Source organism: Lampetra planeri, chromosome 8, assembly GCF_965212315.1.
Source record: "Lampetra planeri chromosome 8, kcLamPlan1.2.h2, whole genome shotgun sequence".
NCBI lineage: Eukaryota > Metazoa > Chordata > Hyperoartia > Petromyzontiformes > Petromyzontidae > Lampetra > Lampetra planeri.
The window spans coordinates 7689576-7717300 of record NC_136114.1 but is presented as its reverse complement, the minus strand read 5'-3'; the positions used below and the strand labels follow the sequence as shown (position 1 = coordinate 7717300).

At 44.9% G+C, this 27725-nt stretch overlaps 1 protein-coding gene across 2 annotated transcripts; it reads right to left on the bottom strand.

Annotated features, from left to right (window-relative positions):
* Window positions 1-1128: 1128 nt before the first annotated feature.
* LOC144720260 (beta-parvin-like) lies at window positions 1129-27725 on the bottom strand. Of its 2 annotated transcripts, none has more exons than XM_078596849.1 (13): window positions 27554-27725; window positions 17925-18014; window positions 14961-15031; window positions 13773-13875; window positions 11700-11840; window positions 10829-10944; window positions 9056-9114; window positions 8263-8282; window positions 7304-7365; window positions 6948-7016; window positions 5514-5615; window positions 4492-4564; window positions 1129-3390 (listed from the first exon to the last, which is right to left on the bottom strand). In XM_078596849.1, exons 1-13 carry the CDS (start codon window positions 27681-27683, stop codon window positions 3314-3316), a joined length of 1113 nt encoding a protein of 370 aa, XP_078452975.1. In that variant the 5' UTR covers window positions 27684-27725; the 3' UTR covers window positions 1129-3313. The 2 variants fall into 2 exon arrangements, with proteins under 2 accessions (XP_078452975.1, XP_078452976.1); XM_078596850.1 differs by lacking the exon at window positions 27554-27725 and adding an exon at window positions 19584-19712.

Sequence of the window (27725 nt, the reverse complement as noted above, 5' to 3'; positions counted from 1 at the left end):
GACCGAGACGACTGGCCGATGCACCACCTGTTCCCCCCTTCTGTGCCAACTTGCTGCGTTTTAGCCACCCGGCGCTCCGCTCGTCGTTGCGAGCATCGCTCCTCTGTCCTCCGTTGTTGCCGGAGGGCGACTGCCTCCGACTGCCCAGGAGCGGCGTCCTTCACGAGCCTCCACCAGACACCAAACCAGCAGTCAACTGACAAATGAACCATCGGTTGGGTTGGTTGGTTGGTTTGTTTAGTCGAGCGAGGGCGTCGCGCAGGCCGTTCGACACGCGTGATTGCCACGACAACGTGTGTCCATCACGTGAATCGAGGCCACATCCCTGCCAGTTCAGTCACCTCGCTTTGGGTTTTGTCAATGTCGGCCAGAATTCCGGTAATCGTTGAGTCTGTCACTTCCCTACGGTTATCGTACGAGCCTTTGGCTTATGTTATCAAAATATTTAGAAGACATCAGCACAGTGTATCCTCAAGAATTGCTTTTTTTTTTGGTCACAACGTTCGAGGGCAAATGCTGTATTTGCCCCCATGAACCCACAAGATACATACAGCTGACAAAGCAGATGAAACCGATATATTTAAGTAAGATATAAAGGAAGTGTGTCAGTAGTGGCGCACCATATTGTTTACATGCCTCATCATATTTGGTATTAACACTGCCTTGTATCGTAAACATTAAATAATGGGCTCATATATCCAATCAATGGTCGATATGAAAATATAAAGAGCTCATTATTTTTGCATCAATGATTGTCTTTTGCTTTTCATTTACATAGAACTTCAAAGACAATTTCCCCCCATGTCGCCTTTAATAGACTTTTTGGGCAAGTGCTGTTGGCGAGCATCTACGAAGGCTGCCGTGGTACACGAGGGGGTGGGTGACCAGCACCACTCCCTTTGTCTCCTCAGTCGAAATGTTTACACACTGCACCAGGTACTCATTTGAGGCTCAGTCAACCTAGAAGGAGGCTCAGGACCAGTTCCGATAACAGTCACTGGTGTTGGCCGTGAGCGGGAATCGAACCCGTGTCGTTGCGTTCATAGCGTCTCCGCTCCCCACATGGACCATGACACACACACACGAATCATTTTCTTCAAAAACAGCATTGAAACTGAATCCCTCAGCTCAAACACCAAAGTAGTCACTTTTATTACTAATGTTAAGACTATAAGCACAGATCACGTCACATGCTGCACTGGAATATGATGACTTTGCGATGTTGATACTGGTGTCTTCCTCAGGGTCACCAATCACAAGTACCTACCAACCAAGCAGTGTTTAGCATATTACTCGTTTCTTTTTAGTGCATAATTTTCGAACAGAAACATTGCAGGGGTTTGCATAAATACACTGGTTGTTATTTTTTTTTATTTCTTGCCACTCCTGGAGCACAACATCCTTAAATATGGCAATCATGGATACACCTGTAAACGTTAAAAACAAAAAATCTCACCAAAAGTCCTGATAAACGGGCAGCAGTGGATGCTCAGCGACCCGTACTTTTAAAGGCACATCGTCATTGCGTTTAGAAACGTCATCGAGGCAACGGGGTGCAATTTTCTTTGTAACACGAGCTCCGTAAGGAAGGCAAATTCCACTCAACGTCCCCAAACTAAGACACCTGGCAGCGGTCACTGAGCATCTGCAACCAAGGCATTTCCCACAACTCTTTGTCAACTCAATTCCCATCACATTATATCATCAAAAGCCAGCAATGGGATTTCACAGATGTAAATAGCAATTTTAGAATGGCCCACAGCTCACACATATGCCACGTGGCACCACTGCACTGGCTCTTGATTTATGCCGGTGACTGTGTGCAAATTCAACCGCGCTCGTCAGGACGGTCAGTGGAAATTTACCTTTCGTGCGTATTTGGCAAATTATATGGTAATCAGCATTATTTACTTATTTGGTGTTCTTTAGATTTAGCTGAACAAATGTCTCATGACTGCAAGCAGTCATATTGAGAGAGGCCCTCTGCTCACAGCAACTCTGTTTGGTGCTGGCCGCTACCTTCACACAGCGCATGAAGCGCAGTACAAAAGGTGCCTTGAGGCCCATCCACAGCCGAGCGACATTGCGCAACTCGGTCGCATGCAAGTTGCCAGTTGCGCAACCGGTTGCTCAAAGTAGAGACGGATTTTTTTTTGAGTGACGTATTTCACCACGTGCGCAAAGATGGTCGTTTCAACAACACGGTGTAGGTGGAGCTAACGATAAAAAAAAAGTGGAGCTAACTGTAAATGGCGATTTCGAGAGCGATTTGGTTGCGCAACTGATTGCGCAAGCGTGGACGAGCCTTCAGAGAAAATGAGGAACATTCAGCTTTGGCTGAGTGGAGATGACTGGGCATTTGTCTCCCAATGGAATGCACACGAACTGAAGTAAAAGGGAAACATCAAACAAGTGCATAACCCCTCGATGAAATACAGGGAAGACGTTTAAATAAGGTGAACTTACCATTCCATCTTTTCCAATAGAGTAAAATGTTTCTCAGGGGACCCAGTCAAATAGAATGTTCGATGTGGGCAAATGTTAAGTTGGGGATTTTTTTCAATGAGGATTTTTTGTGGGGACATTAAAATTATGTTTTACGGCATAGATTTCATCAGATGAGAAAAATGCATGCCTCATTTCGAAATCATTACTATATAGGTATCGATCGTAGAAATGGTATACAGTCATGCCTGTATAAAACGTCTAATCTGGTGTATTTTCACCGAATTTCATTGCATGTAATAAATCTCTCAACAAATGCGGCACCGTCGTTAGAGCAATTTAACAACACGAACCAAAACCACGTGTATCTATAGAGCGTGGAGCTACAAAATAGCACGTGCTTGGGACATTGGTTAGATCTCTACAATTACTGGCCAAAATGTGTCCATCACACATCACTGAATGACAAGGCATGAGAATGCTTCATCGACAACGGGCTTACAAAGCTAGAATAAAACCCCAAACATGATCTTGATATATTTTAAACGATATTAATAATACTGATATACCTCATGAGAGCCCTAATGGTCAACTAATTTTCAGTATTTGCTAAATTGTAGATCGCGCTGACAGAATGTGGCACATTTTAAATTAGTAAACACGAACAACAACAACAACAAACAAAAATACCCCTACAAATAATCAAGTAGTAAAATGCATTAATTGCATCCCGAGTGATACACATCAGCAACAACAACAAATCCACAGAGACACCAAATGTGTTGAGAATCCTGCATTCGAGCAAGCGGCCATTGGGTCCTGGCGGGACGTATTCTAGCCTTCCACGGTCAGACTGCAGCATGGCATCTCACTCCATGTGCTTGTACTTGGTGAAGAGATTGTACAAGACTCGCAGGGTGGATTTCAGGTCCAGGTTTACGACATCTGAAAATAAAAAAAAATAGTGGAAAAAAAACATTAAGGGTGATGTTCTGAAAATTAAAATCAGAATCTTTATCAAGACTGGAGGAATCCGATGACCTATAAAGCTCTTTTTCACAAATGTCCAAAAACAGCAAGTCAGTGAAAGGACTTTTTTGATACGGAGTGGCTGTGTAGCCTTGTAGTCGAGGAATGTCTTATCAAGAGCATTTTAATGGGATGGTGAGTAAAACAACAATTTCAATATTGCCCTCTGCTGACAACATAGCCCAGCAGCAGCCGCCTACAACACCTTTTATGGATGGTGTTAACCCACCAAAGCACTATCCAGGCTCTGTCTTAGCTTCCGAGATCTGACGGGATCTAGGTATATCGTCAGTGATTCTGTCAGCGGTGTTTCATTAAACTGTGGCTCAAACTTGATGAATAACCCACGTAATAATCCACTAACAAAATATTTACCAGGGCATGAACATCCACGTGTTGATCAGTGTAAGGGGCCAACCTGTCAAAAGGTGTTGTCATATTTGGCACAATTTATTTGTGTCAGGAACATCCAATGAGTATATCTCAGTTACAAGGATGTTTGTGTATCACGTCTCTGCCAAATCACTCAGAATGGACCTGATCTCATTAGATCTCAGAAGATAAACTTTGATCGGTAACCACCGTGCAGAACAAAAACGAATTCCATAGGCTGCTGCAAAGCTACGTTGTAAGCAGAGGGTATTGCAGAAAATGCCATCGTTCTGCCCTGTTAATGCTCCAACATCGACAGTCCCCACCTTCACAAACCCTCGCTGACCAACGCGTTGGAAGCATGGTCAAATAACCCCCGCTACCCGCACCTCGTGGGGAGGCCCTCATCCTGCAGTGAGGGTTAATGAGAGGGCTGCACTTGTATGTGTTGCTCATTTACAAGAATATCCCCATCTCGGGGAGGAAAGCTTGATGTATCTATGTACGAGTAACTTATTTTGCACCGTACGCAACCGCGCAAATTGGAGGTGCGGGGAAGGGCAACAAACTAAACATTTGACGATGCGGTAACCACAGCGCAGCGTTCGTGAAAGCGTGGTGATCCAGTGGCGAGGGGAGCCTGACCTTCGGGACGCGCTTTGGGCTTGTTGAGTCCCGCGTCCTGCATCAGCTCGAATGCAAACGACACGTTGTGCACCTGGAACAACAACACGGCACGGTCATTTCCAATCGTGCCGCCGGCAGAGAAACCGGCGCTCAGCAGAAACTAAACTCTCCACCCCGTTCGTGTTTTCTTACGTTGGCAATCAAGACTGGGATATGGATTTTTCGACATCTGGTGACGAGATGCTATCTACCTCGCCTGCTATGCAGGAGCTCGTGGGTTCGACCCCTACTCTCACGCACGTTGATTTGGAGTTTGCATGTCTCTCTCCCCGTGGTCAAGTGGATTTTTCTCAGGCTCCTCTGGTTTTTCCCTCACATTTTAGAATAAAGTGCGTTTAGAGTACTTGGCTGCCATATATGTCCACGTGATAAGCCACTTCATTGAGCTATCATTTGTGGCCAGGTCACCTCTTAAAAAGAGTGATATAGCTCAGTGGGCCATATTTGGTAAGATAAGCATTGTTAAGTCCAGCTTATAAAATAAATAATAAAATAAATTATGAAATAAACAACTGTTGTTGTGTTGTTGAGCAGCAAGTAGTGTGTGTGAACTTCGTAGTTTTGTGGCCAACAGCAGTAACTATTATCTGACCCAGTCCTGGGCCTCTCCTAGGTCGAGTAAACCGAGTACCTGGTGCAATGTGTAAACATCATCACTCGAGAAACACAATCAGTCAGGCGTGGTGCTGGCCACCCTCCCCCTCGTGTGCCATGCCGGCCTCCATAGGTGCTTGCTAATAGCACTTGCCTCAACAGTCTGTTCAGGCTATATTGGGAATCTTTAACTTTGTATGAATGTGGGAGGAGAGGTGGTGAAGAGGATAGCGCACTGCTCTACAAACCCAGCCTCCTGGGTTCGATTCCCAGCCACAGCTAACACCCGTGGCGAGGGATATCTGAACTGATCCAGGGTCTCCCCTGGGTCGATGCCGCCTGTGTATGCACCTTTGAGTATTTAAATGTATGTTTCACCGTATTACCTTCTGCTCGAAGCCCTCCGGAGTGAGGTAGAAGTTATGCAGCGGCACAAAGTAATCTTCCAGCAAACCCATAAGAAGCACGAGGTACACTCCATCTGCAAACTATCACCGCACAAAGAGACAACGCGCGTGATATCAGTTTCATGGTTTACTTTGGGAGGTACAATTCAAGACACTGACAGGTCGGCAATGTTCGCGGTGCTCAACTGCCTGACATGTCTCTCTGCCACTTGTCTCCTTGGTCTTCAACCCCGACACCGCTCTGCTGTGTGATCAGGTAACGCTAATTGACGAGCTTTGCTTCTAATTGACATTCACGTCAGAATGAGTACTGTTCCACAACCCGTTGTCAATTCACTTGCTTGTTGAATGCCTTCCCACGCCATGACGGTCGTGGTGGTTGTTTGACCGTACTTCACCACACTGGTCAGCATGGGTTGAAGGGACGTTTCAGATATCAGTCACGACTGATGTTAGCTCTGGCATGGAATCAAACCATCATTATTGGGTTCATAGGGCAGAACACTAACCACTACATCACTGCTTCCCAAAGAATTGCTTTATTTGATTAAAAATTGTAACATTGATGTGACGATAACTTATCTTGCTTGTGGACAGCATCAAAATGTATACCTCCTTTCTGTTGACTCTGATGAATGCATTTAGGATGCAGTGAATGAGGCAGGTAGACAGTTATAATAATAACCAATGCAAAATCACAGTGAACTAGCATCAGCGGGCATTTAATCAGAATAAATTTTGCTTTTGGTAAACGGAAAGCCACTCAATTTACAAGGGGTGCGACAGTGGTTCCCGCACTGCGCTATGAACATGAGTTCCATTCCCGCCATGACAAACATCAGTGCCGAGTGAAATTTGAACCGACTACACACTCATCAACAAGGGAAAGTATGGTCAAACAACCCCCGCTTACACTCTATGGGTGTTGGGGAAGCCTTCCCTACAGCAGTGGATAAACAAATGCATGTAAATAATTGTATTCTCCTAACATCTTAATGGAAACCCAGTGATTGTCTACGAGTGAGTGACATCATGGCAGTGACATCCACAGTGCATGGGACTTGGAGAAATGGGTGTCAGTAAATCCTTCCTGGAATAAATGTAAACACTGCATCTGGGAGATAACAAGCAGCGATGATGAGGGGAACGCAGTCAAATAAATGGAAAAAAGTATGGCCCAGTCTCGACACTTGTACGTTAAACCCCAACATTGAAAAGAAACACACCTAATGCAGAGAATGTTCTTCGCGTATTTTGCAAAAAAAACCTTCGTCGAGTTTTCATGGACTTCCAGCGAGTCACGCGCAAACCCTGCCTTACAGCGGCTTGGATGCGTGGCGCATGGAGAGAAACGTCTGAAATGACGCCGTTGTGGCCGAAGTGGAAATAGAAAACACAAAACACGACTCTGACCTGCGAGTCCAGGTCAGTGACCTCAAGGTTCAACTTGTTCAGCTGCTTGTTGACAAATGTGATGAGCGACTGCAAAAAAAAAAATTAAACAAGTAAAAATAACATTCCTCAGCACAACACAGCACTGCCCTTTGATCAGTGCCGGATTAATGTTATCAGGGCCCGCACACCAGAAAGGTACGAGCCGGAAAGGGATGTTTAGGAGGAAGAAGCAAACATGTTTTATCCTGACAGCTCAGGCCTAAGCAGCCAAAGCCTTGATCTGTCTGGCCAAAAAAATTGTCAAAGCACAAGTTTGTCCAGAAGAAAATCGGCGAGCGGGAAGAATGGGATGACGAGACGCAGCCTCCGGATACCTTCTTAACGACGTTGAGTTTCTCTGGGGCGTGATCGAAGAGCGTGTCGAAGGCGTCGCGCTCTGTGGGTTCCCACGCCACACACGCATCACAGAGCGCCCACTGTAACTAAGGCGTTCATCTAGGAGCTTGTGAAGCTTCGAACAAGCACGGTCACCGCATCGTGCGCGCACTTTCAGATGCACTTCTGCGGCCGTCTGGAACGCTCTTCCTTCCGACATTAGCAAGCCACTGGAGTTATGCACTTTCAAATCCAGATTGAAAACTAATTTCTTTAGAAATTATTTTTCTCTTTAGTTTGTTGTCCTTCCCCCACACCTCCGATTAGCACGGTGCTAATGCATGTGTGCTGCGCTGCTTGTGATAAGCCACAAGCAGCGCAAGCAGCACAGCACATGTGACTGTCGCGAGCCGATCTGATCTCAAATGCTCCACCGTGCTTGTCAAGCATCACAGCCAACAACATTTCCTTCATTTAAGCCAAACGTCCGGCGAGTGCATGAGGTCAACTGCTGTTGATTTTATTTCTCTCCGTGTGCTTCTACCCTGTGTCTTGTCTCTAGTCGCATTCACTGTCCTCGTGTAATATTTGCCCTGGAATTTTGACAAATGAAATATGAAACAAACATCGCTGTGCCTGCAACGGCTATAATTAACCAGTTTATTACAGAAATACATTTCACGAGTTCCAGGTGTGTAACAATGCAGATTAATTGATTAGAATTAATTCCTACGCGAATGATGATGCATGCATTGGGCTCTGTGTGTACGAATCAGTTTTCTGATTCATATTTGTTGCATGTGAGTCCTCATGACCCCAGCTGCAACTCGAGGAGCAATATTCACCACAACATTAATTTTAAATAAACATTTGCTACTTGAATCAAATCATAACAATGTATTAAATTACGACAGGGAGGTGAATGCATATGTATAAAAAATTATATTCAACAACTCACCATATTTTCCAGTCATGTCTCTGTTGGAAAACAAATGTTTAAGGATTATAGAAATTCACAATGACTACTGCATTTTCATCTGGCTCTACTCGCTTCCATGAACTCTCCCACTTCAGCAACCAGGGCTTCCTGCCAAAAAGCCCCCAGTCAACCTTCGCTCGGTTCAATCTTTCCTGCTGCCTGCATAGTGTGGAACTCCCTTCCTCCAGACATCCGTGCTGTAGGCTCCCTGCCCATATTCTAGTCCAGCCTCAAGACTACCTTTCCTGTGTCTGCCACTGTCTCTTTTGCTCTATAAAATAAATACCAGTGTGGTTTAAGCCACGGTGCGAAGATGCTAACTTCCTCGCCTGGCATACAGGAGACCGTGTGTTCGATCCAGACCCTGACGTCTGTATATTTGGAGTTTTGCATGTTCTACCCGTGGTCATGCAGATTTTTGTCCGGGTCCTCCAGCTTTTTCCCTCCACATTTAGAAACATGCATTTCAAGTATTTGGCTGCTATAAATTTCCACGTGATAAGCCACTTCGTTGGGCTATCATTTGTGGACATGTCGCTTCTGAAATAGAGCTTGATAGCTCAATGGGCCTTACCTGGGAAAATAAAAAAAATAGTTTAGTAAAATTTTTGTTTCATTATTGTTTCATTCCCAGGTGAATATAGTATGCCCATTTTTTTCGAGGATTCCCAAGTCCCACTGCTTGCGTAGCATCTGAATATGCTGTTGCATGTGGAGGCTCTATATATGAATCTAAAACGCACTGCGCGTGTAGTGACGTGCGCTCACTCACTCGGTGGTACTCGTGATCTCCTCTGTGACTCTGTGGGAAGCGAGGCAACCATCCCTCTTCTGTGAAAGTAAAGAGATGTTTACTAATAGCCTACAAAATTAGACCAGTACTCATTTGTTTGAGGCAGATCTGGGTAAAATTAAATACACCATAAAATGCAAAAAACAACTAATAAAAATAATTTATATAACATGAATATGCACTACAACAACGATTTCCAAGTGTAAAAAAGTAATGCAAAATTGAGGAGAATTAAAACATGGGATGAAATAGAAGAATGGGAAAATGTATTGGTACAATCTAAACATGTATTCAATAACAAAACTAAAAACTGCTATTTCAATTGTATTTGAAATTCAGCACGACCATGATTCCAACACAGTGCAACATCTACACAGCAATTACACTTGCAGAGTACATCCTAATGAAATAAATGTTGATCAACCCTTTATATGCTCATGCAGATGAATAATTCTCGATTTTTTACTGTGGCAACATTGTTAATTTTCACAGAAATGCAGGTTTGTTTTTTTTGCTATAAAAGCTTATACACAACCTTTTCAAATGAGCCATTCCACAGTACCTTATGAAAACCAAATAAAACCTACCAAGAGAAAAATTGCTCTCGAAACATTAAAAAGAGCATCAAGCTACGTAATTAATGAAATTTAAATAATAGTAATGATTCTGGGTCACACAATTGACTTGGTAAGCAAGTTTCTTAGCTTAGCGCTAAAGAAACAGGAACCCTGATGCCCAAGATAATTTTAGTTTGAGTCAAGATTGGTCATGCAAGCAAATCAACCAGAGGTCGAGGACTACCTCATTAAATGAATAAGTATTCCATGGTAGCTGCAGCATAAATTAACACAGTGCCACTTGAAACACAGCACTCTGTCAAAGTCCGCCGCTAATGCGCTACTCCCACAAAGCGTAAAGCTGTCATTATAATTTTACAAAGGCATGCATGGAAAGATGTAGCCGCCAAATACTTCATAACCTTCCCGTTGTCTCACAGGATCTGCATTTAGACTCTCATCAGACTTTGCCTTTCTCAAAAAGTGCGACGTAGCATCCAAAAAAATAGCCCTCTCAAGAACGACTGCAACATTGGTTGTAAATTAAACATGTCACCGTACTTCACAAACATAAAAAAAAAATTACATAAACCAACGAAAAAACGATCTATCCAGCCTAACAAACGCATAAATCCAAGTTGTGGTTTTGGCATCTTAACCTTATGATGCAGTTTTTTTTTTTTTCGGTAAAGTCACGTAGGTAAGAAATATAAAATAAAGTAAAATGAAAACAAATAAATTAAATCACGACGTTTTGGAAGCAACACAAGCAACTCAGTAATTTTGCTGGAGCAGTCTACACCTGATGACGGTTGCTTGTGTTGCTTCCGAAACGTCGTGATTTAATATATTTGTTTTCATTTTAATTTATTTTATATTTTTTTACCTACGTGACTTTACCGAAAAAAACAAAGAGTATGGATCCTTGTAGTCACGAAAACGTCAAATCTAGAACTTATGATGTAGACCTGAAATACTTTCCACTGTTCCAGTAGTCATTTTCTGGAAGACGTGTGCAAGCAAGAATGCGTATTTGCTCACCAAAGATTACTTTTTTAATCCTTAGGGGCATAACATTTTAAACGTCTTGTTTTAAAATCAGGCAGGACATATCATACCGGGTCTCTTAGAACCAGGGTTTCATCCTTAGGACAATCATAATATTACTACTACTACAGCAAAACAGAGTTCCTACCTGTACAACGATGACCTGGACAGACACGTTCTCTGGCAGGCGGATTGGTGCATGGAACTGGATGGCGAGTGCCACCAGCAGGTGAAGGATGCCCACCAGGTTTTTGGAATGAATCACTGCAGCACAGAGAGACATATCAACGTGGTCACAAATAGTAGTGGCCATTTCAGCAAAGTCGTCAAATTCGTTTTGCCACTAAGTCTGTGTGCATCAAGTCGATGATTCAAGTCCTGGCAAATGCCTGGTGAATTATACGTGAATTATAAGCATGCTGTAAAGCAGACGTCGAAAACACACTGCAGCATCGCTTTCTAGAGAGGCCACTTTATACAGCTGGCATAGCCAAGAAATAAAAATGCGCTGAAAAGTGCACAAAGAGGCATGGAGAGATGCCTGCTTGGCATATTACACTGAGAGCGAGGAAGAGGAACACATGGATTAAAGAATGTACTGAACATAAATACATCATATAGATCGGGCAGGATGTCGCTGAAAGGGATGACGACTTGTGGTCAAGACTAATGACGGAGTAACCAAGGGCGGCATCACACCACCTAACATATGCATGTGAGCTACAACTGCCTTGTGTGCAGGTGCTAGGTGGATTGATACATCATGGGACCGTGATAGCGGCGGCTTGGGGAGGCCTTCATGCAGCACTGGACAGACTACGGCTGAAGATGACAGACACAAATACACAACCTGAAACCAACCAACAAAAAACTAAACGATTACATTAACAAACAAAAGAACGACCACACATTTTCCACCCGCCCTTCTGTAACGGCTTCACCACCAGCAAGAAAGTCCCGGTCTCACGCGATCGCACAGTCCCAGCGTATTGGCCAGCGGCATCCGGCGGTGAACTCACGCTCCACGTTCCACTTGATGTTCCAGTTGCGCGGCCGCAGCACGGCGCTCACGGCCTCCAGCACCGTCTGCAGCTTGTGCTTCTGCGCCACCTCTGACTGCGTCACCTCGGCCACGTTCAGCTTCTGCTTCCCCAGCTTCTCTGCACAGGCGGGGGCAGCACCGGCGGTTACCGGCGTTCCTCTCCCCCCCGTGGACGGAGTCTCTGTGCCAGGGACGGCGACTCAACCGTTGCTGCTACGGGACCCAATTGAGAAAATGAGGCGAGTCGTCTCACGTGCTTTTGCTGCCCCCGCCCCCCCCACCTGCGGTTAACTGATTAAGGTTGCAGTGTGAAATATATACACCGTGTGGGTTGGAAGGGGTTATTTGACTTTACTTCACCGCGCTGGTCATTGCGGGTTTGCCAAGTGGTTGTTGGGGGGGGGGGGGGGGGTGGGGGAGGAGGTGGTTGGATGGGAGGTGGAGAAGTTGGCCAGGATTGGTTCGGATATCACCCGCCATGGATGTTCGCTGTGGCTGGGAATCAAACTCAGATCCACACCTGGGTTCAGGGTGCAGTGTGCGATCCACTGTTCCAATGCTCCATCTCCCTTGAAAATTTTATTTTGGGCTTTTGTTCGTAAACCATTCTCACCCATATTACAAATAACGACTGAAACATTATTATCGCGACTCCTAAACGCTTACCATTACAATGGATTATTCAAGTCAAGGAAAGCTTTGAGGATGCCTTTGCTTTGTTTTCTTCTGCAGAAGTTCACTGCCATCTAGTGGACAAGTTCGCCAAAGTGCGGTTCACCACCAAGTCTTACCGCCTGTGGTGACTGTAAGGGTGGGATGAACCCATACATACTAGCATGTAATATAAATGTGTACGAATAAAAACTACGGATTATTTACGTGATTCAATGCACGTATTGCGACCTTAGTAATTATATTGATGGATGCGTAGTTACTACGCTCCTATGGTAAACTATAAACGAAACTATTTTATTTTACCAGATAAGGCCCACTGAGCTATACAGCTTAGTTCAGATGCGACCTGGCCACAAATGATAGCTCAACGAAGTGGCTTATCAGGTGGAAATTTACAGCAGCCAAATACACGAAACACAGGTTTCCAAATGTGGAGGGATAAACTGGAGGACCCGGACAAGAATCCACACGACCACGGAGACATGCAAACTCCAATTATACAACAGGTGTCAGGGTTGGGATCGAACCCATGATGTCCTGTATACCAGGCGAGGTATTAACATCTCACCAGAGGCACCATGTCAGCACTATACCCCTCCCCCACTGTTTATTTTACCAATTGGACACGCAAAAATAACGGAACCACATGGGATTTTATTGGGGCGATACAACATCTCTTTCAGCTTTGCACTTTAATAGAAAGAAAAAGGGGAAATCGTCCAAAGTTAATGACGGCTTTTGGCTCTTGCACTCAATAAGCGGCAGTAGCAGGCCAAGTTTATCTGAACCCAATGTATACCCTCGGTATCCATTAAGCATTTTAAATACCGAATACTGCCACCGGGACAGCAGGGAAACGTTGCATTGCAGGGTTCTGCTGGTAAGAAGATAATGAGTTTGTGCAGCTCACCGATGTGACCATTGAATATTAAACTGAAACGCCAATTCTTCAAGAAGTTTCCAGCACACGGCGTGACATGCCATCTACTTCTTTCGTACGGCTGATGTAGATGCAGAGCAACAACAACAATTTCACATTCAGCTGGTCAAGCCAGATAACTGTCAGGAGCAGTGGAGTGGATCGCCCTGTCTCCTTCATAATTGTGGATCGGGCATTGCGTCATCATACGTTGTACCGTCTGTTCTGGATGACCACAGTCGCAAACTACTGGAGAGTTTTACATTTTAAAATTGTGTATCATGTATCCACATCTGCCATTTGTGCAGTGAATGCGGTTTAGGGTGGACCATGAGATTCGTGGAAAATCAAACAGGGATCTTCTGCAACTAGGGTCTTTCATGTGAAATGCCAAACGAACAACACACGGCACGACCCAAAGACGTGAAACCCCACGCAGTAGTAAAGACAACTTACCCAGGAGCTTCTGAAGAACCTGCCCATCAAAAAGATCATCCTCGAGGCTCTTGACGATTATCCTGTCTTCTGCAAGCACGTCATTAATCCAGTCTATCAACACCTGAGACACACGGTCAAACACGTCATGTCACTCGCAATCATATTTCATAGGTTCTAGACACGTGGCCACCATGGCGTTAGCTTGCAGGCATTAAGTGCCGGCCCTATGTTAGCAATTATACGTACAAAGGCCTGTCGTCTGTGCTTTAGACCGTCAATAACCAAATACAACATTTTATATTCATATACTGTGTTTAGAATGTTTTTTCAATTTTATTAAATGGCAGCAGTGCTATACTATGATTGTACTTTTCTTTACACAAAGTGTAAAACTTACCACTTGTTATGCTGGCTTTCTAGAAGTTTATTCTAAGAATCATAAAGTAGCCTTCGTCTGACTCTGTGAACCTTGGGCAGTAACACTGAACCATGAGAATTCTAAAGCTGCCATTAACTCTAAGCCACTAGCAATTGCATTAAACCCAAAGAATGTTCACGGCGACAGTCTAGCGTTCCATGCACGATTGAGTCATTTGATGTGTGAGTGCATGTGTGTGTGCGAACACGTAATTTTAATCCCTTGTGAATGCGCCGCTGGGGGAAGGCTTTTCCATGTCACATCCATCATGGGGGTTGTTTAATCATACTTCACAAAACTGGTCAGTGCAGGTTGGTGAAGTGGATGCCCAGGATGGGTTAAAATATCCCTCGCCAATGTTGTCAGCCATGGCCAGGAATTAAACTCGGGTGACTAGGTTTATAATGCAGTGCACTAGGCCTTTTGGCGTCCTCTGGTGTAGCACCAATTGAGACGAGGCTCAAAAGAAAGCCGTCTCTGGTGTGGACCAATCAGTTTCAAGGACAATGCATATATTATCAGTGTTTTTTGTTTGCATTTTGACCACAAGTATTGTGGTTAATGCAGACATGATTCCTCGTAAAAAGGTTTCAGTTTTGTTGCCAAAAAAGGGGAAAAACCCTATTATTATCAATGCATACTACACAAAAAAAACAGTTAAAAAGTTAAAAAAAAAATGTTACCTGTATAATAATGATAGTTGCCATAAATGAAACACAAGGCGGTGAGAGTTCCATATGAAATTATCGTCTTTACAACACAGTACACACACCGATGCTTCCACAGACCTTGATCAGCTCCTGCAGCTTGGGGTCCCTCTTGGACTGCGCGTCGATCATGGTGCGCTCCTCGTTCTCCTCTGAGCGAGAAAGACAGCGGCGCTTCAACAGCACGACCGGGGCCACGCGCGCACCGTCTACGTGCACATCAGATCCTGAGCGCGGATATCAACGTGCGTGCGAATGGCTTGTCCCCAATGCGGGCTAATCCGCACGCACTGCGGTTAAGAATCAATATACGGTATTCACTCTTCCTTCTGATATTAGGGAGCCACTGGAACAGCTGTGTACTTTGAAAAAATGTAGATTTACAACTTATTTCTTTAGAACTGCTTTTTGTGCCTAGTTTGTTGTCCTTCCCTTGCACCTCCGATTAGCGCGATTGGCAACGTAAGGTGCGAAAAAAGTTCAACATACATACACAGGGCGCAACAGCAGTGAGATGTTAACTACCTCGCCTGGTATACAGGAGATATTTGGAGTGTGCATGTTCTCCCCATGGTCGTGTGGGTTTTTCTACGAGTCCTCCAGGTTTTTCCCTCCACATTTAGAACCATGCGTTTAGAGTATTTGGCTGCTACAGATTTCTACATGATAAGCCACTTTCTTGAGCTATCATTTGTGGCCAGGTTGCTTCTGAAAAAGAGCTATGTAGCTCAGTGGGCCTTACCTGGTCAAATAAAATTAGTTGAGTTTATAGTTTTACATAGGGGCATGGTAACTATGCATCGATAAATAGAATTACCAAGGTCCCGATACGTGCATTGAATCGCATAAATAAGCCATGGTTTTTATTCACATTCATTTATATTGCATGCTTTTATGGGTTCATCCGACCCTTACAGCCACCACAGGTGTTGCCATGTACCGCAATGTTAAGAATAAATTACATAATTGAATCGCTATCATAATTCTCAGCAATTCATCATAACGCCCCGGGGGGAGGGGAGGGGTAAGGGGGTTAATGTTTACTCCTTTAGTGTACAGCAGCAATAGCAGTGGGCAGTCATTTGCACTCAGGCTGCATAGCTTGCGTTGTAAGCTTTGCACCCCAGAGAGGACTTTGACTCGTTAAATAAACCACTCCAGCAAATGGAATGTTCCATCGCCCTCTTTGGTGAGCACGGGTGCTGCCGGTTGTGAGGACTCTGCCATCCAGAAGGTATGGAGGTATAACTTAAGAGAAGGGCATTCACACACAGGTAGTTCCCACATCAAGGATGAGGGGTGTGCCTCTCTCCCAGAATGCTTTCAGCTCAATACTTCCATGCTGGCCACACGAGCCAAATAAGTCAGGTGGGTGTGAATGAAACACTGGTCGGAGACAAAATAGGTCGTCAACTACACAGAATATGGTCTAGTAATGTTTCTAAATCCACTGGTACTCAATATTAAAGAGGACAGTTTTAGTATATCAAACATAAAAGTAAATACATTTATGGTTGAAATACTTTTATTTTTGGTTAAATGTGTACTTTGATTTGCAGTTCCTCTTGAGACTTTGAAAAAGTCTTCAAAGTATCAAGAGATCAACTATACATTCTTGTTGAGGTCAGGTGGTTCAGAGGTCAGACCAATCGGCCAGAACTGGTGAGATTCTCGGTTCAAATCGAAGATTTGCTTGACTGAAACCAGGTCTTCAAGTGCAATTACTTGATGGTCTCAGCACAATGACCAAACACATTCCTGCGGAGGGAGCTGGTAGGAACGTTGGGTTGCTCGGTCAATCGCCAGGGTCAACGGCGGCGTAGTGTATTCCGCAAATATGGCCGACTGTGAGGGCGGGCACAAGCTGGCGTGAGAAGGTTAAACGTTGAGTTTTATAAGGGCACCACGGGGTGACCAGCCCCTCCCCACCCAGCCCCTCCCCACCCAGCCCCTCCCCACCCAGCCCCTCCCTCCCCACCTAGCCCCTCCCTGCACGACGGACGGACACAATAATCCCCTGTGGGCTGGTGGAACTAGTGGGTTCCTACCAGTAAAAACCTATGCCATTAAACCTTGTTCCACACTTTATTTTTTTTCTAAATTCCAGCTCTGATGATAAAAAAAATCCTCGAATGTGATGAACATTACTTTCATATGCAAACCAGGTGGAAAAGTGCTGGCCTCTACTCGAAGTACAAGTGGCAAAGTGAAGGGATCTCAGAGGTAGCATGGTGATATCTGCTTCTGTGGGTCGTTTTATAACATGACTGGTTGCACTGCTTTGCAAAAGATATAGAAGGACGTTTTGTGCAATGACACAACACCACAAAACAGGATCAGTTTGCTTCCTTTTGAACATTCCAATTTTGCTAATAAATGAAATAAATTGTCATTTTTGCCCACGTGATTAGTGACTCTTTCGGGTGGTGTAAGATTAGAAAAAAATTATAATCATATCAACACGATCTAACAGAAAAGAGACAAGTTATGAATCATGATAGACATCTGCTCATATAACAATTAAAAGCCTGAGTCTGCACAAACCTTTTGTCAGCAGGATCCTGTTGGAGATTTTTTGGCCAATGTTTTGAACATTTTTGTGCGTGGGAGGAAACCGGATTACCCGGAAAAAAAAACAATTATATAAGGGGACAACACACATACGTTTCTGTGCCCCTGGAGATGACTGGAGGTATGACCCGCACAAGTAGCCGTGTGTGGTTGGCATGGGCCCTCGTAAACGTTGAAACAGTAAAGATGCAGCCCTGCAATTCCTTGTTTACGACACTGCTGGAGGCTCTCCACGAGACAGAGCTCTAGAGAGCCCCCTGCAGAGGCTATTTTGCCTACTCTTCCACACTGACATGGGGCGCCTGTCCAATTCCCCCGTCCCCCCCTCCCACCCTCTTGGCGGCCCAGTGCCTGGGCCCAACCTGCTCATGGGGTCCGGTGCAGTTGCACCGCCTAAACCCTGCATAGCTCCTGCCACTGGGCTGGCAGGCATTTAGCTGGGCCGGCTCGACATCAGACGATTCACTTACGCACCAAGGAACGTGTCCTCCGGGCGGATGTCGGGCAACGTGTTGGAGAGGGGCGAGTTGATGGCATTCTTTCCTTCCTCCTGCAGCTCGTTCACTGCTCGCGGGGCAGGGAGAGAGAGACGGGGCAGTGGGCACAAATAGAAAGCGATGTCAAAGTACGGAGTACACGCCGCAGGTTGACCGTAGCTAAACAGTGCGTTTAGTCTACCAACCCATACATGTGCATGTGCAGCTCATTCATGAATGCACTGCTGGATGAGGGCCTCCCCATGCCATGTGGGTTGTGGCGGTCATTTGATCATTACTTTACCATGCTGGCGAGCGCCGGACGGTGAACACGAACCATTCACCCACCACAAAGCAGGTGACTAGAAAAACTTATTGTTCGATATCAATTACGATAACATAGCATATATTAAATAACGACTGGAATAATAATTTAAATAATGCTGAATGAAGACCTCCTCCCCCCCCCCATGCCATTTCAGTCACGGGTTATTTTGTTTAAAGCATACTGCACCATGCTGGTCATTGTCATCGGTGAAGGGGTGGTGCCCAGGACCAGTGAAGATTCTATAATAATGAATCGTATAATAATAATAGTCTAATATATAATACATATAATTTCTTTCTTCATCCATGGAAGCCACACTGAGTCATAAGACTTTTTTTCAGGAGGGTCCTGCATTGTATTTTTATTATAAGACGTTTTCAGCCAATTAATGCTGAGTTGTGTTTAATTACAGTACAAATGCTGAGTTGTGTTTAATATAAACACAACTCAGCATTAATTGGCTGATACGAGTAAGGAGGAAACCAGAGCACCCAGCGAAAAACCCACGCACACGAGAGGGCAACTCTATCCCTATACAAATGAAAACAGATGGTGATTAGTCCACTTCCTGTACTGCCTTCCCTTGGCGAGCGTGGGGATGAGATCTACTAGACACCTGCGGGGAAAGGAAGGTTTCATAACATTTGTGTGCGATCAACCAACCCTTGCTGCCTCCACAGTGCTGGACTACAGGCGTGCATCACCACTGCCCCGGCACTTGGCACTGATGTTAGCCATGGCTAGGAATTAAACGTAGCTGGGCAGGCTTAGAACACACTGCATGGACTACTGCAGCACCGCTCCCATCGTGCTGTGTAAGCACAGGTTAAATCTATTAAATGAGTCTCCGAAAATGAGAAATGTGAATGATGTATAGCTAGCACGTACTTATGTTGAGGACACACTATGAATGTGTTATTGTTTAATTACAGTACAAATCGAAGACAGTAGATTACAATCAGTAGATCTCCCACACCTCTGATGAGCACGGTTGGCTATGTACATGGCGAAATAAGTTCAACATGCATACATACAACCAAGCATCTCTTGTTGACTTTTGTAGATTCCTCTCCACAGGAACCGTTTTTTTAACACCACTCAAAACATATCTATTGCTTGGGCTCAGACAACTATTAAGCTTAGTCACCCAGTTTGAACACGTCATTATATTATTTTTATGTTAACTATCAAAATGCAGCAATATAACTTTATCCCTTAACAGCGGTCCTCATTCCATTTAACAGCAAGTGGCGAAGCCGATCTTCCATCATCATCAGCAGCCTTGATGTATCGCGTGCCGCATGAAGGCCTCTGCAAGCCACAGCTTACCTGCCCCCTTGGACTTCACTCCACCAAACAAACTGTTCATCTTGGACACGCAGGGCACCACCGAGCTACGGACTACGCGACGCAAGGCAGCACGAGGCTAGGAGCTGGGAAATTAAGCGAATGGTTCTTTATAGTGTGGGGACCCTGTGAGTGTGAGCTGCCAGGAAGTATACGCCCAGGCTCGTATGCCCACTGTGGGATAAAACGGCTGGGAAAGCGAGCAGCAACGGCCACGCCTGCCCCTCCAGATACCGGGGTGTCTGCAAGTGATGCGGCCAGGAATGATATGTACTTTGCGGTTTGCACCGTGGATCGCACTCACGCGTATAATCCACAGCTATCGAAGGGGAGCAGACGTATTTAAACAAGAAATAATGTTGGTAGAGCTGCCATGGAAACAAAAGCCGATATACTGCAGTAAGAACACGACAGACAATAGACAGATGAGTTCTACTATTTGCGTAGGTTTCTGCTGTCGTGCTGCACAGTTCCCTAATTCGTTTGAGGGTTGTTTCCGCATATTGTTCGGCGAGATTGTCCAACATTTCACTCCACATTCTGGGAGCTTTCAAAACCCCGCCATGCTGGTTGGTGTGGGCTGGTAAAGGGTGGCAGTACCGAGGACCAGTTCAGATATCACCTGCCAGTGATGTTAGCCTGGGCCAGGAATTCAACTTAGGTCCACACGGTGGAAAACTTTGTTCAGCAATTCCTGAAGAAGATCCCAGCACGAACACCCCAACACGTGGTACAACCTGAAAATGCGCCATGGACGTAAAACACAAGAGTGATAAAACACCAGAAAGTGTTTTAATTATTTCTCTTGTTGTGGGCATTCCCCTGATAATCTTGAAGACTGTGTGGGTTTTTGTTGAGCTTTTCATTGGCAAATGGAACTTTTTGGATGGGGGAAGGGGAAATAAAACACCCGGGTTTAACATGCGGGTCACGATTCTGAATTTACTTTGCCAGTTCAGCAGAATTGTAGGAAATCTGGGAATGATTTAGGGATCCCGTTTCCTGCGGACCACTCTCCAAGAAGGAAATGGGATGATTGCTCTGCGTGCAGAGAAAACACAAGTGAGACACATTTCACCGTCCACTCAAAAGTTTCTTCCCACCCTCGTGTCAGATCAAACACACGACGGCAGCTGACCACACTTATCGCTGGGCGAGTGCTAAAAAAAACGAGCATCGCGCGGTTTAGAGTTTACATTGTAGAGAATGAACACTGCAAAAGGAGCTTCAGAACAGAAACAGGAACGGCGAGAGCCTCCGAGAGCTTAGCTTTGAAGATGCCCTCCCTGTTCTCCGACTGGATGTTTTCAAAATGTCATCTTACATGCAACTTCTAAAATGCGTGGATATAAAGCCACGCTTTAACCTCCCTCACTCGTGGGTAGTCATTGGCATTAAGGGGAGAATTACCACAAACAGAAACATTATATCTGGGAATAATAAATGTCACACACGACAGTAGCTGACAACTATAAGTGACAATGACTTGCCAGGCGTTTTCATAGCAAAGTGTTTAAGTTAATAGTATACAGCACAGTACCAAATTACTACTATTGAAAGCACACAGACATCGTGATTAAAATACCGCAAGCTGAAACCGAAAAAAAAATACGTTGGAAACCAAAATTATAATTTTTTCATAAATAGTTAATTAAACCCACCTAAAATGTAACAACTAATTAAAAATAACGAACGGTGAAGGTGCAGCTCTGCACTTTGTTGCTCACGCCACGAGAGGAAGCTCTGAAGAGCTCCTCCTCGGAGAGGGCGAGAACGTTTCAGAGCTCGGCCTTTTTCAGTCCTTGGCCCTCAAGATTTTGAACGGCTCTGCCTGAAGAACTGCGCCTGAACACCGATATTCTCGCATTGAGAAAGAAACTACAATGCTACTCATGTCTGAGGATATGTTGGTAAACTGCAGATGTGCGGCGTTTATTTTGTATACATTTTACTATGATGCTCTGAAGCCCTTTTGCTGAGGTCTGCCGCACATTCACAAAAAAACAAAATAAAAAAAGCGTAAAAACATAAAATATATATGTTTGAGCCCACTCTGTCCACGCTGTTGGCCAGGCATCTTGGAAAGGTAGGAGTACCCACACTTGGCCCCACCACGCATATCCGGCTGATTAAGCAAATGAAAATAAATACCGACAGTCTGCTCATTGTAACCGGCTACAGTATTCAAGGACAGCCTATCAATTAAACATTATGAGCGGCAGATAAAGAACAAAGATTTATAAATGTTATCAAACAACCAAGTCACCCATGTGTTTCCATTAAAAGCTTGGTGCAGGTTGAAATTGCTCAGTCGTAGCCCACTGGACATTATTTTGTGTTAATGACGAGCAGCCTGAACGCGTCCTTTGGACGACGTGTGCCTCCCACCAGCCAGCCAGCAACACTCTTTTTCGAATAAAGTATAAAGCCAGGAGAAAAAATAACTTCACCGTTTCAGCAGTTTTCAATGTGCGTTTTCATTCCACTGTTTAAATAAAACGTATTTTTAAAGCCCCATTAGAGGAAGCTGGCAGGAGGCGGCGAGTTCGCATGGAGTAACCTTGACGATCCGGGGGAGGCGATGCACCAAGAAGCTGGCGCTCGCCTGGGCGGTTCCCGCAATGCGGCTGCCAATATTGGCAAGGCCAGACGCGCCCTCAACAAGCGCCCAGAGACGAAACCGCAAAACGCAAAGTTTGAACTGCCGACTGTCCCCAAGGGGTGCTTCAAAAACTACGTCCGCTCCGCTTCCAGCTAACCTTGACTGTGATGTACCGATTACTCAGACAATCGTAAGGGGGGGGGGAGGAGGAGACACGTATCCGCTCTTCAAAGCCACAATATTTTCATCTTGGGTGACATGATGGTTACTTTTGAAATGTTTCGTGTGATGACAGAATTCGATCAGTGTCAGGCGAAGCTGCGCGTTCGTTGATCTGGAGCCAGATGCATGCATACCCCCCCACCACCATCGCTACTGCACAATTCGTTGCAGCTTGATCATAAAGAGGGCTCATTGCACTGTCTGAACGGTTTGACCACAATATTGGCTAATCCACTTGCACTCAGATTAACATCAATCTACACTATACAGTGTGGGTATCACATGCATTCAGTGCATTGAATAGAAATGCTATGGCTCAGCACACATGACTTAAATAATTTACGAATCCATGGCTTTGATTTTCCATACGATTCGTTAGAGGCAATGGGTTCACGTGACCCCTGAAGCCATTAGGGGGGCTGCCATTCAACGCAATGTTAAAATATAATTGATTCTTGAATCAGATTGCAAACCCGCATCACGGAAATGAATCAAATCACTGTAGGGATCCGTCTTTACACCCCTAGCGTAGAGAGTCAAGAGCAATGTTCATATTTTGCTGGCCATTATGTGGGAGCGCGGTGGTGCTGTGGTCAGCGCACCGCGCTATCAGCCCGGCAAACCGAGTTCGATTGCCAGCCACAGCTAACATTGGTGGGGAGTAAAATCCGAACCGGTCTTTGGCCTCGGCCTCGTCATTCACGAACTCGCACCGACCAGAATGATGAAGTATGGCCAAACAACGCCAATGACTGACATGGCATCACCTCCGATTAGCACAGTTGGCTATGTACGGTTTGAAGGAAGTTCAACCTACACAAGTTCAACATACATAGGAAGCCTTCATCCAGCAGTTGAATGACAAAACTAAATAATTAAATACTGTTATATATGATCCATTCAGGTGTTTTGTTATTCAGCCGATTGAGTATAAAATCCTTACGACAGTACTGTACTTAACTTAATTTATGGACAGCCTATTATTTTTAGAATAACAAACTTTATTTACATATTGTAGCATGCACTCCTGTCAGTTTACCTTTACTTGTTCCATACAGTATTGTGTATTTTATTAAAGTTTGGAAAGGGAATTCTAAATATTGTATATTTCTATTGATGCTAATTTTCCATGGTCTGCAGGATATATGCCTTACCCTAATTCATCAAATAAGAGTTACCTAATGTACCATGCGGGGCCTTGGATGTGGGATTAAACTTGACATGCCAACGAAAATCTGCTTAGACAGCAGGGTACGGCATATACGCAGTTTGCCATTGTCGTGAGCAGCGAGTCCAGCCGTGAATCATCTGTTGTAGCGCAGTGGTCCTCAGAATGTGGTGCCTGGACCACCGGTGGGTTGTGAAGGTCCTTCAAGTGGTCCGCGGGGCTGTGATGCATGTGAATTAATATTTTACTTGTGAAATTTAATTTTAAAAAATTAAGTTAAGTAAACTACCCTGATGAAACTACCCTAACCCTACGATCTAAATGTCCCCCCCTCCCCCACCCAATTTTTTTTACCTTATCACTGCATTCAACAACAATGTTTTTATGTTCCGGTAATATTCATCATTTTGTATTACTGGCATTTAGAGAGATAAGCAAATGTGTTTGTCACTAGGGATGAGGGGGCTAGGTGGTCCGTGGAAATATTTGCATCGGCTGAGTGGTCCGTGGTGCAAAAAACTTTGAGAGCCACTGGTGTAGCGCATGATGCTTCGGCTGTCAATCCCTCTTGAGACCTGCCATGGTGAATGCCGCTTCAGCAGAGCAGATGCTCGCAACCTAGCTTGGTAAAGTAATGGAAAATGTAAACGTGATGTATGCACACGCGTCTCATGCCACATCAGTTCTTATTGTATTACCATCTCAGTGTCAAACGTGTATGCTATGCCATACACGCATGTATACAACCACGTGCATAATCACCGGTTGTTACACAGTCGTGTCTGTCTCCACCCATGTCTCTCTTTGTCTCTCTTCATGTCTTTCCCTGTGTGTACATTATCTCTCAGTGTCCCTTTGTGTCTCTATGCCTTTCTCCAAATCCGTCTCTTGGGTTCTACGTTGCCTCACCCCATGTACACGGGACCCCACTGAGTACCGAGAGGGCCCTGAATATCAATGCTGCCCAAGCATTTGTTAACGCCACTGTTGACAGAAGGGCCTCCACTAGAGAGGGGTTCTCTTAGAGGGTCGTGTATTTTGCCTTTGTGAAATGTGCTCCTGGGTGGACAGAGGTGAGTCGATTCAAATGCCATTCCGGGAGATCAAATTGAACCCATGTCCTCTGGATTAAAAGTCCAGTGTGCCAACTATTACACCTCGAACAGCAGCATCTTTATCATTTGAAAACACGGCAGCAAATGTATACAAGCACGTTTTAGTGGGGTAAGCAAGCATAGCCCCTCAACTGACATTGTCTCACGAAGTCAGAACTCCATGGCATCAAGCACGAACTTTGAAGGACAGCACTCTCCAAACGCGCAGTTCATTCGCAACATCTGCTGTCTCAAGTATTTTAAATGTATTTCACCCCTCCCATTAAGTTTACAGCTGATACTACGTTTCTTTCCAAGCAAATGGCCCTTCACAAAGATGGCACCCTCTTGTGTGGCCCCGTAGGTAATTGGCCTTGCCTCTCGGCAGGTGCTGGTTTTAACAGCTTACGTGGAATTTAGTTTATCATTTTAAACACTAAGTACGGTCCTGTATGACGGGAAAATCCAGGTAAGGTGCTTTATGCAACTTTTTAGAGTTCCGAATTCCATTCACCACCTAGCATAGTGAAGTTTGGTCAAACAACCCCATGACTGAAAGGCAGGGGGAGGTCTTCATCCATGCGTGGATTTAATAAAGAGCAGTTAAATTAATAATGTATGTACTTAAATCTTCAAAATCCCTTGCCTTGTGACGTAAAGACGGCTCACATTTGATCTGTGGATTGTACTAAAACGTGGACAGTGACAAAAAAATAAAGAAACGCTCAAAAGTATGCCAAGCAGTTTTGAGGGGTGGACGCTTTTGTACTGTTAACTGAGATATAGAAAGAGGGACAAATTAGAAAATACTCAAGTTAGAGTAATTGACTTTTAAGAAAGGTAAAGTTCGCTTGGCCAGAAGACGTCACTGGAAGTGATGAAGGCCGGTGGTTGAGACTGGTGATGGAATTGCAGTCAAATGAGTGAACACACTAAAGAGGACTTGAGGCTTTCATCCAGCAGTATAGAGCTTAGCTGCTATTGATGATGATGAACTTATAGAGACGCAAAGCGTATTTTTTCAAGTCCAGTACAGCATAAAAGGGTAATAAAATCAGCCCAAAATAACCATTAAAGTATAGCTGAACAACAATTTGGTCTTAAACTTAAGATTCAGATACTCAAATATCTATCACTGTTTACATTGAAAACAAAAAAACTCTCAAATTATATTTGGAATACATATCTCATCAAAATCTTTATAACTTACTTAAAGGCACTCTATTTTATTAATGACATGCTTAATCTGTGGATCGATCCTTCCTAGAGGCAATGTTTCGTTTATGGAACCTATTGACACTAAGTTTGTTTTCTCCTGTACTGTGTCATGAAGTTAAACGCTTGACTATATATCACTTTGAATGAACATACTGTACCTGCAATTAAAGAAATTACGTGCTCTATGCTGGATAAAATGACATGCTTAATCTAAGGATCAGTAAATCCTAGACATTACATACTGCAATTCCGTTTTTTTACGAAACAAAATCAAACAAGACTAGATCATGTGTTGTCCCTGTGTTGTCTTTAAGTTGAACAAACTAATACAACTAATTTAAACACATCCATGATCACATCTCTACACCAAAAGCAACAGTGTGCTTGTTATGCATTGCACTGACGGATGTATCAACAATAAGACATTGTGTGAGTCTGTAATTGTATTGTTTTATATCAGGATCCTAATCACGCGAGTATTTGTATTGTTCCTGCATTGCCCACCCAGGTAATTGTCACAAATAACATACAACACTGGATTGTATATAAATACATAGAAACATCAATATTGAAGAGCGGTGGTGCAGTGGTTGGCGCACTGCCCTCTGACCCCAGGCACACGAGTTGAATTCCTGGCCACGGCTGGCATCAGTGGCAAGTGTTTAATCTGAATAAGCTCTGGCCACTCCTTGCCCCAGGTGGGAAGGGTAGTAAAAGCACTGTACGGTCAAACAACCCTCAACAAAGACAAAGATCTCCCTGTATAACCTGTGACAGACTGCTGGGGCAAGTGTTGTTAGCGGGCACCTATGAAGGCCGGCACGGCACACCAAGGGGTGGGTGGCCAGCACCACGCCCACCAGCCTTTGTCTCCCTACACACCGCACCAGGTACTCGTTTGAGGCTGAGTCGACCTAGGGGAGGCCCAGGACCGGGTTCGTAGCGCTAACCGCTGCGCCACCGCTCCCCTCACAGCGCAAGGGGAGATGGTCTTCATTCAGCAGCAGATTTACAATAAGTTCAACACTGGTACAATGTGCGCATCTAGGATTCCTCTACACGATACACCGCTGTGCTTTCGTGGAACCAAAACCACGACGACACTTGTATTGTTGACGTATTTGTCTTTAAGTCCCATGAAAGAATACGACACACAAACACATCTGCGGTACTAAGCACACACAGACAGACACATCCAGTAGTCTGACACTACACGTTGAAACACACCGAGGCACATTGAATGAATGAATGCCGCACAATGAATGAATTGCGCTAAAGTTGAGACAACCACGTCCGGCTTCTTCCGCTGCTCTTCCCAGTTTCAATGCAACAAAGGCACACAGAAGACAAAGATCCCCCGCGTAGCCTTAACAGACAGTAGGGGCAAGTGCTGTTAGCGAGCACCTATGAAGGCCGGAACGGTTACACGAGGGGGTGGGTGGCTAGCACCACTAAATACACACACAGACACACACACACAGACACACACAGACAGACACACACACACAAACACACACACACAAACACACACAGACAGACACACACACACAGACACACACACCACACACACACAGAGACACACACAGACGCACACGCGGTAACACCGACGACGGCCCTGCTGGGTCCCTGCCTGCCTCCTCCTCCTCACCTTCTTTCGACTTCTTCTTGCGGGCGAGGGTGCCCCCGAGTTTCCCCAGCAGGGAGGAGGACGAGGAGGAGTCGTCCCTCCTGGAGCGGGGAGTCTGCGGCGCTGGGGAACGCAGCGGAGACGCCGCCATGGCCGCGGGTTTGTGGCGTCACACAGACTGGGGGTGGGGGTG